The sequence below is a fragment of the Chanodichthys erythropterus genome, chromosome 8 (genome assembly GCF_024489055.1).
Source record: "Chanodichthys erythropterus isolate Z2021 chromosome 8, ASM2448905v1, whole genome shotgun sequence".
NCBI classification, from domain to species: Eukaryota; Metazoa; Chordata; class Actinopteri; order Cypriniformes; family Xenocyprididae; genus Chanodichthys; species Chanodichthys erythropterus.
This window is the reverse complement of record NC_090228.1, coordinates 15,170,831-15,184,327: the sequence shown is the minus strand read 5'-3', so window position 1 is coordinate 15,184,327 and position 13,497 is coordinate 15,170,831. Positions and strand designations below refer to the sequence as shown.

General features: G+C 37.3%; 1 protein-coding gene across 6 annotated transcripts in view; it reads left to right on the top strand.

Moving 5' to 3' along the window:
• The window catches only part of anks1b (ankyrin repeat and sterile alpha motif domain containing 1B), a 210,699-nt gene that overhangs the window by 97,563 nt on the left and 99,639 nt on the right, over positions 1-13,497 (top strand). For all 6 annotated transcript variants that reach the window (XM_067391990.1, XM_067391989.1, XM_067391988.1 and 3 more), the window contains one exon: positions 9,942-10,078. In XM_067391990.1, the coding sequence (XP_067248091.1) occupies positions 9,942-10,078 (137 nt within the window). The remainder of the gene's footprint in view (positions 1-9,941; positions 10,079-13,497) is intronic.

Sequence of the window (13,497 nt, the reverse complement as noted above, 5' to 3'; positions counted from 1 at the left end):
TTTTGAGGATTTGTTAAGTGACAGCTTGTCAAAAACAGGATTTAGGTGGAAAGATTTGAGACGTGGCTCAGCATAAGTCTTGTTACAACTGCTTTGATGTGTCTTTTCCTGTTTATTTATCTATTCTCTGTCCCTATCTTCTGTCTGTTTGTCCTGTCTCTCCTTTTTTTCCACCCTTTTTTTACTTAAACGAGTTAGTCGTGTTCAATTATGGACACGTGATGAGCCAAATGTAAGACTCCTGTTTTTCCCCTGATGTGGCCTCAGATTAGTTTAGCTGTCTCAAGTCCACCATTACCATACTTCAGCAAATCATATCTGTCTGTTTTCCTTTTAATCAATTGTCCAAATATATTTAAAAGAGACTTAGTTCCTCTTCAATGCTTCAATACTTTGACTAGTGTAATGATATGAAACAAGCAGTCACAAAAACAATAATATAGCTGCAAGCAGCGATGACAGGCCAAAGCCCCAGCGTCACCGCCACCCCAGTGGCTTAAGGAAACCTGTATATGGCGGGCAACATACAATCTTAATTTAATTTAAATCAAACAATAATTTCACATGATATGAGACACTTCCTGTTTCCCTTTTTTTGTCAATTTAATCCCTCGCCATGGCAACACTGTTTAAGATGTCATATGCAATCATTTGCAATTTATCATCTTCAGTGTCTTTGTTTCATGTTGAGTATGATGGTGATTGCATGAATCTCCTATGAGGAGTAGTTAAAAACTCAGAGCCTGATTATTCAAAAAAATCCACATTCAAACCCAAATATCTAACTTCCTGTTTATCGGAGCTAATGACTGTACCGAGTTTGGTGACTGTAGGTAAGACTAACCCCCCAACTTTTGTCAAAAGGTGGTGCTATAGAGCCTCTCCTCCCCTCCCATTTCTAAGGCTTTGCCCATGTCAAACTTTGACGTGTGTGTTGAGTTTCATGCAATTTGAAGCATGCTAAGAGCCTCAAAAACACCCAAGAATATTATTAAAGTTTGACGTGTTGCTAAGGCAACAGTATTTAAGATATCAAGAATCCTTTCACAGGTTTGCCATGTCTTGACATTATTCTGACAAAGTTTGAAGTGAATTGGGTAAAAATAAGAGGGCCATTTCAAAGCATTTTGAAAGTGAACCCCCGTGGGGGTTGACAACTTGTGCCTGGCCCTGATGGCTGACGATTCCTACGTGTTTGAAAAGTTTCAAGAGTTTTTGAGCATGTTAAGGGACCCAAAAGTGCCCGAAAGGACAGAATTCTTTTTTTTTTTTTTTACCTAAGGAAAACAATAGGGCCTTTCAGGGCTTGGGCAGTAATAAATTATTTAATTTCATTATTTAATTTAATTTAATTTCATTATTTTGACAGCAACAAAGACAGCATGGGCAAAAAAAGTAAATAAATTTAACATAAATACAAAATATTTTATTTTATTATTACAATATAAACAAATTTAACATAATTATACAATTAATTTATATTTTATTGAGCTGAACTACAAAATTTAATTAATTAAATAATTAATTTTCTCTGGAAGTACCAAGTTGTCCTGTTTGGGTGTCATTCAGTCAATCCAACTATCAGTCTTAAATTGACAATATAGTACTAGAAACAGTAGCAGATTTATCACTAAATTTGGTATTTGTGCCAGCAAAACTGCACATAATAATAATAATATTTATATATGTGTGCAGTTGGAGTAATGGCCTGCTAATCTTTTAGCATCTGTGACTGAAGAGTCTCGGTGGCTCCCATGGCTCCTACATGCCTCATTTCTCCCTCAGTGCCGCTGCTCAAAGAGGTTAATGGCTAATGGCTGTAAGAGTAAAACACAAGTCGAATTCATCCCCGGCTTCCTGCCCATTACCAACAGGGTCAAGCCCCACTGAGCTTCCTAACGCAGTCACAGAGCTGTCCGCTGTTATCGCAAAAACAGCTGCGAGCAGTTTTGACAGAGACACACTCTTTCCCACCAGCTCCGTCAGGTTCTCTCCTTTTACACATGGACTCGTACAATCCCCCAGCAAGGACGAGTGTTTTGATCCAGCACGAACATCGTTTTAAGCGGGACGCTGACAGATGTCAACAAAGAAAGTACAAATATAAATACGTGTGTGAGCGACAATCGAGTCTGCCATTTTGTTTCAATTATTAACGCCGCTCAGTTTAGTGGTTCATGAATATTCTGCCATCATTTGCATACCAGAGGAGCTTGTCAGTATTCATGACACTGGTGTGTGTGAGGGGAAGAAATGATCTGCGTATAGAAGTGTGTATCCATGTCAACCCAACAGACTTTATAGTGTATGTGTAATTCTGCGCAGTTTTCATCATGAATACAGAATATCAATTTATCATGAAATTACATACTCCTAAGTGTCAAGAGAATAAGACTGACATATGTTTGTTAACACACTTTCGTATCAGTGAGGCAAAGTCTGAAATTTTCAGCAAAGAGAGTGTTATCTCTGATCTACAGTAGTGAGTTTATTGTGAAACATGCTAATGTTTCAAATGTGTGCAAAGTCAGGAACAAACACGATCAAACATGATCTACGATTACCCAAGACCTGTTTAAATGAAAGTAACAGCATCAGATGGTTTCTGTCATTGTCTTTTCCAGACATGCACGTTTACCTACTTAAAGGATTCGTTTACCCAAAAATGAAAATTGTCCCTTAATTTACTCATCCTCAAACCATCCTAGGTGTATATGACTTTCTTCCTTCAGCTGAAAACAGAGTTAATAATATCCTGGCTCTTCCCAGCTTTGTAATGGCATTGAATAGTGCCAGAGTATTTGACGCTCCAAAAAGCGCATCCATCCATCATAAACGTAATCCATATGTCTCCAGTGGGTGAATAAATGCCTTCTGAAGCAAAGCACTGGGTTTTTGTAAGAAAAATATACACATTTAAAACTTTATAAACTATAATCACTGGCTTCCTGCAATGGCCATATGCGCTTTCACAAGAGAGCCGCATTCTAGTAGAAGGGTGATCTCAGTGATTATAGTTTATAATGTTTTAAATATGGATATTTTTCTTAAATATGCAAGCAAGTGATTATCACTTCATGAAAGTGGTCCATATGGCTTGTGTGCTTTATTTAAAGGTAGGTTAGGAAATATTTTTAACACTTTTTGTAATACTGCTTGAAACTCTTTTCACAATCTCATAGTAATCAATAATAGAAGTGGTCAAAATATAAAAAAATGTATAGTGGAAGTCAAATAAAGTCAAATCATTCCAAATGCAATGATACAATGTCCTACCTGCCTGGCAACATATGTACTTTTACAATTCCTCCTGCACCAAAACAACAAGCTCATGCTGTGTTAATACCAAAACTACTACTCTTCGGAACATAGTTTAAGATATTTTAGATTTAGTCCGAGAGCTTTCTGTCCCTCCATTGAAAATGTATGTACGGTATACTGTCCATGTCCAGAAAGGTAATAAAAACATCATCAAAGTAGTCCATGTGACATCAGTGGGTTAGATAGAATTTTTTGAAGCATCGAAAATACATTTTGGTCCAAAAATAACAAAAACTACAACTTTATTCAGCATTGTATTCTCTTCCGGTTCTGTTGTCAATCCGCGTTCACATCTCCGCTTCTTCTTCTTCTTCTTCTTTCTTGTTTTACGGCGGTTGGCATCCAGCTTATTGGTGCATTACCGCCCCCTTCTGCTCCGGAGTGTGGTTCACGACTCCGCAGTGACGCTGCTGACGTAAGATGCTGCTGACGTGTTATCCGGTGCGCCCGAGCTTCGTTTACAGTCTGAGGGAGACGCACGCTGTATTCAAGCTATTCTACATTGTTTGTATTTTGGTATCGCTATATGTTTTAAAATGGTGCGTAAGTGTGCATGTCGCGGATATCCTAATCACCAAAAACAACGACTTAAAAGTGCATTACCAACGCCGACGGATGAAAGGATTCAATGGAATCAATTCAATGGAAAGGATTCCGGAAGAGAAGATAATGCTGAATAAAGTCGTAGTTTTTGTTATTTTTGGACCAAAATGTATTTTCGATGCTTCAACAAATTTTAACTTACCCTCTGATGTCACATGGACTACTTTGATGATGTTTTTATTACCTTTCTGGACATGGACAGTATGCCGTACATACATTTTCAATGGAGGGACAGAAAGCTCTCAGACTACATCTAAAATATCTTAAACTGTGATGAACGGAGGTCTTATGGGTTTGGAACGACATGAGGGTGAGTCATTAATGACATAATTTTCATTTTTGGGTGAACTAACCCTTTACAGTTTTTTCCAATTGCTAACACACAATTTTTCAAACTAGTCTGGTTTTATCAAAACACTTAACACAATACACAAAACCACACACCCAAACTGCAAAATACCTCATATATCCTGCAAAATGAAGCACTGCAACCGAAACTACACAGAGCATTATCAAAATCAAACTTTTGCATGAAATGGCACACACTTCATTCATATTACCAGATTTTTGCCTAACCACCTACACACTGTTGGGCATAATGAAAAGCACCCCCATCTTTAGTATGCTTTGCCATAATACTAAAATATGTATCAGATTGTTCACATGCACAGAAATATTTGCAGATACACACACATGCTGTTGCAACATTTTTATTTTTTTTCCTTCACTACAGTAAACAAGTCAGTACAACATAAGCACAGCAGATATATTTACATGGGACTGAACAAAAATATTCTTACAAAAAAAGTAAACTGAAAAAGAAAATTTCTGAAAAAAAATATATTACAGTAAAAAAAAAAAAAAAAAAAAAAAAAAAAAGGCAAGAAAAATAATTAGGCAGCATCTTGCCGCACAGCCGGGTCTGGCCACAACGCCTCGTCAACATCACAGGCAATATCTTCCCTTGCCAGACATCGAGGGAAGAAGCGCCTTGAGTGCCTTATCCAACCCTGAATTGCACCCACATCAATCTCATCACATGACTCTTCCATGGCCTGCACAAGAGGCATGCGCACAAAGGGCTGCCGGTCGTATACCTTCCACCGCCATGCCGAAAAGAATTCTTCTATGGGGTTCAGAAATGGTGAGTATGGTGGGAGGTATTGCACGAGAAATGTTGGGTGGTCAGCAAACCAGTTTTGGACTGGGGCTGCACGATGAAAGCTCACGTTGTCCCATACTACAACGTACCGGTTTCTTTGATGGTCTGCATCATTCATACGCTCGGGTGGTATGAGAATGTTGTGAAGTCTGTCCAGAAATGTGAGAATATGGGCTGTGTTGTATGGTCCAAGTTTGGCATGACGGTGGAGGACAAGATATATATAGGGCTTGGACAATGCAGCCTAAATATTTTCCCCCACAGTAGAGTACATTGTACAGGAAACTTGTACAGTTCATGAATGGCTGATGTCATACACTAAGTAAACAGGTGTCACCCAACTGATACACTATGACATGGGGTATACTACATGTGTACTACATGAAATTTTGGTTACATACCTGTTCTCCAGTCTAAAGGTCCGGATGACAGAGGCGACAGTAAAACGGCTCAAGTTTGGCTGCACTCTCTGTCCAGCCTCACGCATTGTCAACCCATGGTTGATGACATGATCTACTAAGGTTGCTCTGATTTCATTTGAAAGTGTTTGTCTTCTTTGGCCATGAACTCCTCTACCTGCTCTACCCCTACCTCTCACTCTTCCTCCCCCTCTTATTCTCAACCTCCCTCTTCCTCTTCCTCTTCCTCTCTCTGCAATGTCTTCCATTGTTGTTGTAAAAAAAAAAGGTTCTCACCTGTGGTCTTTTCATAGTGCTTACATCCTGATTGAAGTGTTAACAATTAACCACTGAGGTGTTTGGCCAGGTGGCACATGTAATTGGCCAATTAGCTCATGTAGTGTCATTTTGAATGGCAGTGTTTTGAAATGGCAAACATGTGACTTTATGTCAGATTGTTGTGTCTTATGCAGAGAACTGTATTTAGTGAATTTAAAAAGTGCTATTTTGAAATGCAAAATATGTGTAAAACAGAAAAGGTGTTTAGACTTTTGGAGACTTGAGAAGAAGTTTTGCTCTCTGTGTGTCAGTTTAAATAATTGTGCTGTGCATGTCATTTTAGTGTGTTAGCAATTGGAAAAAACTGTAATATTGCAATGCAAACTGATTATTGGCATCTTGAAAATCCAAACTGTTAATCACTATAGACTCAGTTGTCCAACAAAGATAGTCTTTTTTTTTTGTCATTGTTGTCCTCAGCTCATTGTATTCACTCACATTTAATTTACAAATTTTCAAATGTTTTACTCCATTAAAACAAAGTTTTTTAAAGGTGTTTTCTGAAACAGGACAATGAGTGCATTATCTTGTTTGCAATAAGATCTTTATAGCTACATATTTTTATTAGATTTTGAAATGAAAATAAAACTAAAAACTTATATTTATACTCTACCCCTTTCTTGTTTGCCGACGGCTGCAAAGCACAACGTGAAAGTGCAAGGCTGATGCTCCATAGTGGATTTACAAATCCAGGAGTGAGGCAACTTCATTTCGGCTGAAGGGTCGCGAGTCACATGACACTGCACGGCACGCTCCCAGAAACGGCCACACTAGACTTTGAACATGCTAAATTTCTTCGGTGCTACTACAGTCGTGATATAACATCATGCTCCGAAGCGTCTTTTTTATAAACATAAATTCAACATATAAAAATAGTAATGCATTTAAAATGTAAAAAACATACAATCTGCTACAATATCGTTCTTTTAATTCAGCCAAGAGGTCACGCCGAATCGATCTACTTGTCACACGTCTTCATGTGATACGAATTCACAGCTCAGAGTTCACCAAACTCACTAAACTTTAGAACGAGTTCACTAAACTTTAGAATGCAAAACTTCCAGTCTGATGCATTCGCATGCGTTTGAATGAAAGTCAATGCAACAAAAAGTACAAAGTGACTACCCCTTAATATGGGCATCGAAATGAAAATGCGCGTGCTCATGCTGTATGTGTGAATATGGCAATAGATCAAGTGCCCGCTGATGCATGCTGGGGAAAATAAAAACTTTCAACAAATTATTCAGGGAATTTAGAGTGTTCTGATGACAGGTTATACATAGACTATTGCCAGAAAGACATTTGAGAATGCATCGCTTGTCTTACTAGAGAAAAAAATATTTGCATGGTGCCCCCCCCCCCTGGACATAGTGCCAATTTGCCCATATGGTTAATATGGTTGACCGTAACTAAGAAATGGCAACCCGTGACGTTCATCTCGTTCATTTCTGTGGCAACACAATCAATACTGAAATGAATCCGCAGCCATCAGGTGGTACAAGTCTAAATCTTTCAAAGCTACAGTAGCTTGCTACAGCTGGCCTCTCCAAAGTTGCTTACCCTACCTTTAATGTCTTCTGAAGCCATGTGATAGTTTTATGTGTGACAAACGGAAGGAAATTCAAGTTACTTAAAATCCCAGCTCTCCTTTTGCCATGAGAGTTCATGTGAATTGTTCTTTTGAGTCTTTTCAATGAATCAGTTGATCCAGTTCACTTTACACACTTTACAAGAATGGTCTGATTCATTCACTTGAGCTGACTGTTCTGCTTCACATTCAATCAATACTTTTAATTCACTCATTTAATCAATACTTCATTTTCATTGGTTAACAGCTGACCAGAGGGAAAGATGTTGATTGAATAATGACTTGAATTTCAGTCTCTCATCATATTATACAGTAGCCTACTAAACTAATGTATAATATGAACCACTTTTATGATATATTAATGGTGCTTTTGCAACATTTTCGAAACTTGAAAGCTCCAATTCTCTTTAATAATTGCATGGAAAAGAATATTTCATTTCTTTTCCTTTGTGTTCAGTAGCAGAAAATTATACATGGTTGGAATGACCCTGATGATAAAGGTGATTAAATGAAGATTTACTACATGTATGCATCTTTTTTCCATTTGAAGATGTCCCCAAAGTGAGGTTTTGACAGATTCAGCTCACTTTTGTAAACATATGTGCATGCTGCTTGGATTTGATTTGTTTTATTGCCTAATTACCTGCTTGTTTACTTTTTCCGGTGGAATGTAGGGGGGGAAAAATTATGCTTTTCACTTAAGTCTCTAGTGTTTTGGCTATGGCAAATCTCATTACTCATCTCCTGCCTTTTAGCAGGCAATCCAAGGATATGAAAAACAGAAGGAAAGGAAGATGAGGAGGGTGTTGAATAAATGTATGCAGCTTGGATTCGTCTCTGATTTTGTCCGGATGGATGCCGTAGGGCTTATTGACTCACTTGGTAGTCACTTGTTTAGAGCTAACATAATCATCCCATACTGTTTTCCGCATTCCTTCATGCAGAATTGGAGAGACAAAGAATGCAGGGATGGAGTTACCGTTTCTGAACAGCTTGGCTTTCACATAGTATGAGTGTGTGTGTGTGATTGATGGCAAGGGTTTTTCTCAGTAATTTGGTGGAGGAGTCAGATGCAACCCACCCTTCACCTCGTTCTGCTCTCTTTCTTTCTCTTTTCCTCTGTTTCATCCCTCATTCACAGAGAGTGATCCTACTCTGGGGAAATCTGCTCAGACCATAATGCGATCCCACTCCTACACTGCAGCATGTGTGTGTGTGTGTGTGAGTGTATATACAGTACATGTGCTATTTTTGAATTACATGGCTTGAAACCAAAACACATACATAAGCACACACACTCTGAGGGATGAGACCTTGTTACTAATATTAATAATAATAATAATACTTTTTTTTCTCACAGGATTGAGAGATTGGTGTCAGATGGTAAAACCATGGTGCTTTGATTGATAGCATGCTACTAATTTAAACTATATCTGCCATATTCATGCACCATGCTGTTTGTACCATGATACCATGAAAACAAACACCAGTTTGCAGTATAAAGCAGCATAACAGGCTTTTTTTGTACAGCTAAGATAACTGGAAGCAAATTACACCAGGTGTACACATTCAAGTTTTCCCAGTATAAAAAAATAATTTTTAATTGCAAAATATTGAATCATCATCATTTACCAGTATGGCTGATTATACACTAATGTTCAAAAGTTTGGGGTCGGTAAGATTTTAGTATTTTTGGAATAAGTCTATTATGCTTAATAACCTAGCCAATATAGTTCTTGATGTTTGTTGGATTTTGTGGCGGTTGGTATTTGTTGGTATTTGTTTGTTGGTATTTGTTGGAGTTTGTTGATGTTGCTGTCTGTTGGTGTGGGTTGGAGTTTGTTGGTATTTGTTGGAGTTTGTGGGGTCACTGTAAATTGGCCTTACATGGCAAACATGCAGTGATTTCCCAATTGATTTCCATTCCATTCTCCATTATAATAGCTTTTTTGTCAACATTTTGTTTGTTTTTACAAACTGAGGGGCAAGTTCAAATTTGAATATTTTCTGTGGTTACTGAGTATAACACTGACAAAAGCTGGCATTGACTAAAACTTCTACATGTAACCCAAAATTTTTCAGCAAAATATGCTAAAAACCAAAATTTAGAAAATACCATAATATAGAAAATATGATGGCAAAAACCAGCAAAACAATGAGGTAGTTCACTTTTGTGCATGTCTCACAATGGCTTCCTGTGTCTGTTAAAGGTAATGGTGCAAAGGCTCTGCATTAGAAGCTCAGTGTTCAGCCATTTCATTAGCATTGAAGACACAGGGTTCCTTCAAAGTCTTTTCCGGCTATTGCTTGATGTTCATTCATTGAATTTCTGCATGATTTAGCTTCTTTCCGTAAGCCCTTTCACATCCCGGCTGCATCGGCAATAATTAGCACTTTATGCTGAAGACAAATCACTGATGGGAATACATTTGTCTGACCAATACTGTCCTAGTTGTCAACTCTTTTTTTTAACGTATGAATCCAGCGGTTTTAACTTCATTATATCTCTCTGTATTTTGTTTCTCTGAAGGCCACTTCTCACACGTGTCGGTCAGTGATGCAGAGCAAGGTAACCATGGTGACGACTCTACAGGCCTGACTCCTGACTGCTCGCCTCCTTCACCTGATACGGCCCTGAGGAACATTGAGAGAGTCATCCGCCCCCAGGTACACACACACATACAGGAACACACATCCACACAGAGTCTATTATGTTGTTCTGCTCTCAAGGTTAATGGTGCTCTTTTAGATAAAACATAGTCTTGCTGTAACTGTCGTAGCATCTGTGTGTGGGAGTCATACACACACACACACACACACACACACACACACACACAAAGAGCAGTACTGTCTTACATCTACGCTGAGATACTGAGCATTCTTCATCTTAATTATACGGCTATTATAAATATGCACATGCCCGACAGGCGGATTTTCTTCATGCTTTGATATGCAATTGTCTCAAGCCGCCCTCATTTTCACTCCTTCAAACTTGAGGGTTTTTATTTGATTATGATCAGTTACAGTATAGTAATATCAAGCTTTAGTGCTCCCAAGAATGTCTGGACACTTAAAAAGGCGCGCTTAAAAGTGTATGAAAGTAACTGAATTAGATAAATTAGCAAACCAAGTGGCATTTAATAAATAATAAAAAAACAAGCACACTAAGCTAAATATTTATAAAATGTATATTATATATTTATTAATTATATTAATAATTATTAGAAATAATATCAATCGGTTATTCATTATTATAAATATAAATGTAATCATAAATTACAAAAACATACTGTAAAACAATCTAAATTGTGAATGAAACAAAGATTATTGGAGTGTTTTAAAAGAAAATAAAAGAAAAATATTTAAATTTTTCTACTGTACTTTCCTTTTCTTTGTAATAATTTACTAGCAATTTCTGAGTGAAAAATATTTCAAAGTAAATCCTACACCAATTTCTTTTCAGTGCATAAAAGGTACAATTCACCAAGAGTGTTCAAAAAAGAAACGATACAAATCATGCACAACACAAATACCCACTGATTTTTTTTTTAAATGGCTGCAACTGTCTATCTTGCAATTTTGAGGACTTGGTTTTGTAAGGTATAGAAGACTACCACTATCTGGTATACTTTATTGGGACTGTACAGAATCAGTGTATCATATGATCCAGACTCCTGAAACAGCTCTTTAACTACAATCTTAATGCCAAAAGTATGCTTGAGTTATACTGTATGTCTGTTAAAATGTTCTTCTCCATAATTTTATCAGCATTTGATGCATTACCATGTTCAGGATTGCTATAAAATGTTCAAAAACATATTTTTAACTAAATTCTGTTTACCATGTTTAATTATCCAAGTCAAATAGCACTGACCTTTGCAAATTAGGCACAAACCAGTGCTATATCTGTGCAGATTTTGCCTGATTAATCTGGATTTCAAGGGGTTATTGAAGAAGTAATACCAACTGAAACTAGAAGAAATTGCTCAGAATAATCAAATTAGATCTGAAAAAAAAAATCTAGTATCATGTGTTTGCAGATGCCACTTGGTTTCATATTTTATACAGTATCTAATGAAAAAGTAATTATTTGTAACTGTGGCTTAGGTTTTCAAATTATATTTGAGGCCACTGTATAAGATGTTTCTCTCCTGATAGGTCTCTTTCTCTCTCTCTGTTTGTGACTTATTTTCTACTCTCTGTTTGTGACTTATTATTCTCTTAGAAGAGTGTGAATGGACTCTTTTTTCTTCCCTGTCAGAGTGCTCAGTGCATCCTATCAGAGTCATGTTTGTCCTCTTTTCAGACGACCACAATCACTCGTTTATCTGCGCTGGCCCTCTTTTGGGCCGTGCTGCTTGTGTGCTGAGTGCCCACAGGATTAGAAAGAGACACAACTGTGCATGTTCTCCCCCACTGTCTCCAACAACAAACTCCACAATGTCCCAGTCAGGCACATGACATGTGCTCTGTGCTTTTTCTAAAGATGTACCCCCCCCCCCCCCCCATTGTGCTTCGGTGCTGTTAAGTATAGTCCATCTTCCACTGGTGGTGAATAAGTCACATAACATGTGGCATTTTCTCCTTATTTTATGGCTTTTCTATTTTTCAGTTTGCACGTCGGCTTGCTAAAGAGATACTCAGCTACTTATCTGTGGTGATGCGCGTTGCATCATATCTGGCTATAACATGTCATATAGCCCATAATATGCTCTCACACATTTTTTTTTTTTTTTTTTACATTTTGGGAGGCCTAAAATTTACATATATAGTTTCAACAACCAAATAAACTTTAAACTTCATTTAAACACCTCATGAAGTGAAATGAGTGATCAGATTTAAATCCGTCTCCAAAGCATTTCGGAGGGCATTTACACCTGGTCTTTTCACGATCAGATCTCTGTGATCAGAGAAAATGCTTGAAGTGACCAGGTGTAAACAGCCCGTAAATCATCACACAGCACTTATGATCACTGGAGTGAGCTGCCATCAGAGCTGACGAGGGCTCCGGGACACTGATGGGACAATCAAGCTCCTCATTTGCTCGATGCACAGGCATAGTGAAATCTAGTCATGTCTGAAAATCATAAGCTCTGCAGCTCATCCAGGTGTGCCTCTTTTTCCCCAGTGAGAGAGGAAGAGACTGATGAGGGATCATAATCCTCTGGCTTCATTTCAATCACAAAATTCATAAGGAGGTGTAACCTAGAGGTTAATGACCTGGGCTAGTAACTGTAAAGTGGTAGGTCTTTGAGCTGTCATCAGTCAACAAGACACTTAACCTCAGGCTACTCCAGGGAGACTTTCCACTAATGGTGCCGTCCCTATGGTGACTTTGCATACTACATGCTTCTTCCAAAAAAAAAAAAAAAAAAAGGTAAAAACTATGTTTTAGTCAACATAGTTAATCGTAAGACAAATAGACATTCTATTCTATTCTATTCTATTCTATTCTATTCTATTCTATTCTATTCTATTCTATTCTACATTTACAAATGTAAGTTTTGTTCCAAAACCCATTGAATTGCATTCCTAGACAGCATTTTTAGGCATGCAGTCTTAAGACAAATAGATATTCTATTCTATTCTATTCTATTCTATTCTATTCTATTCTATTCTATTCTATTCTGCATATATATATTCTGTTCCAAAACCTATGATCTGCCTACCTTTGACAGCATTTTTAGTCAACATTGGTAATCGTAAGACGAATAGATATTCTATTCTATTCTATTCTATTCTATTCTATTCTATTCTATTCTATTCTATTCTATTCTATTCTATTCTATTCTATTCTATTCTGCATATATATATTCTGTTCCAAAACCTATGATCTGCCTACCTTTGACAGCATTTTTAGTCAACATTGGTAATCGTAAGACGAATAGATATTCTATTCTATTCTATTCTATTCTATTCTACATTTACAAATGTAAGTTTTGTTCCAAAACCCATTGAACTGCATTCCTAGACAGCATTTTTAGGCATGCAGTCTTAAGACAAATAGATATTCTATTCTATTCTATTCTATTCTATTCTATTCTATTCTGCATATATATATATTCTGTTCCAAAACCTATGATCTG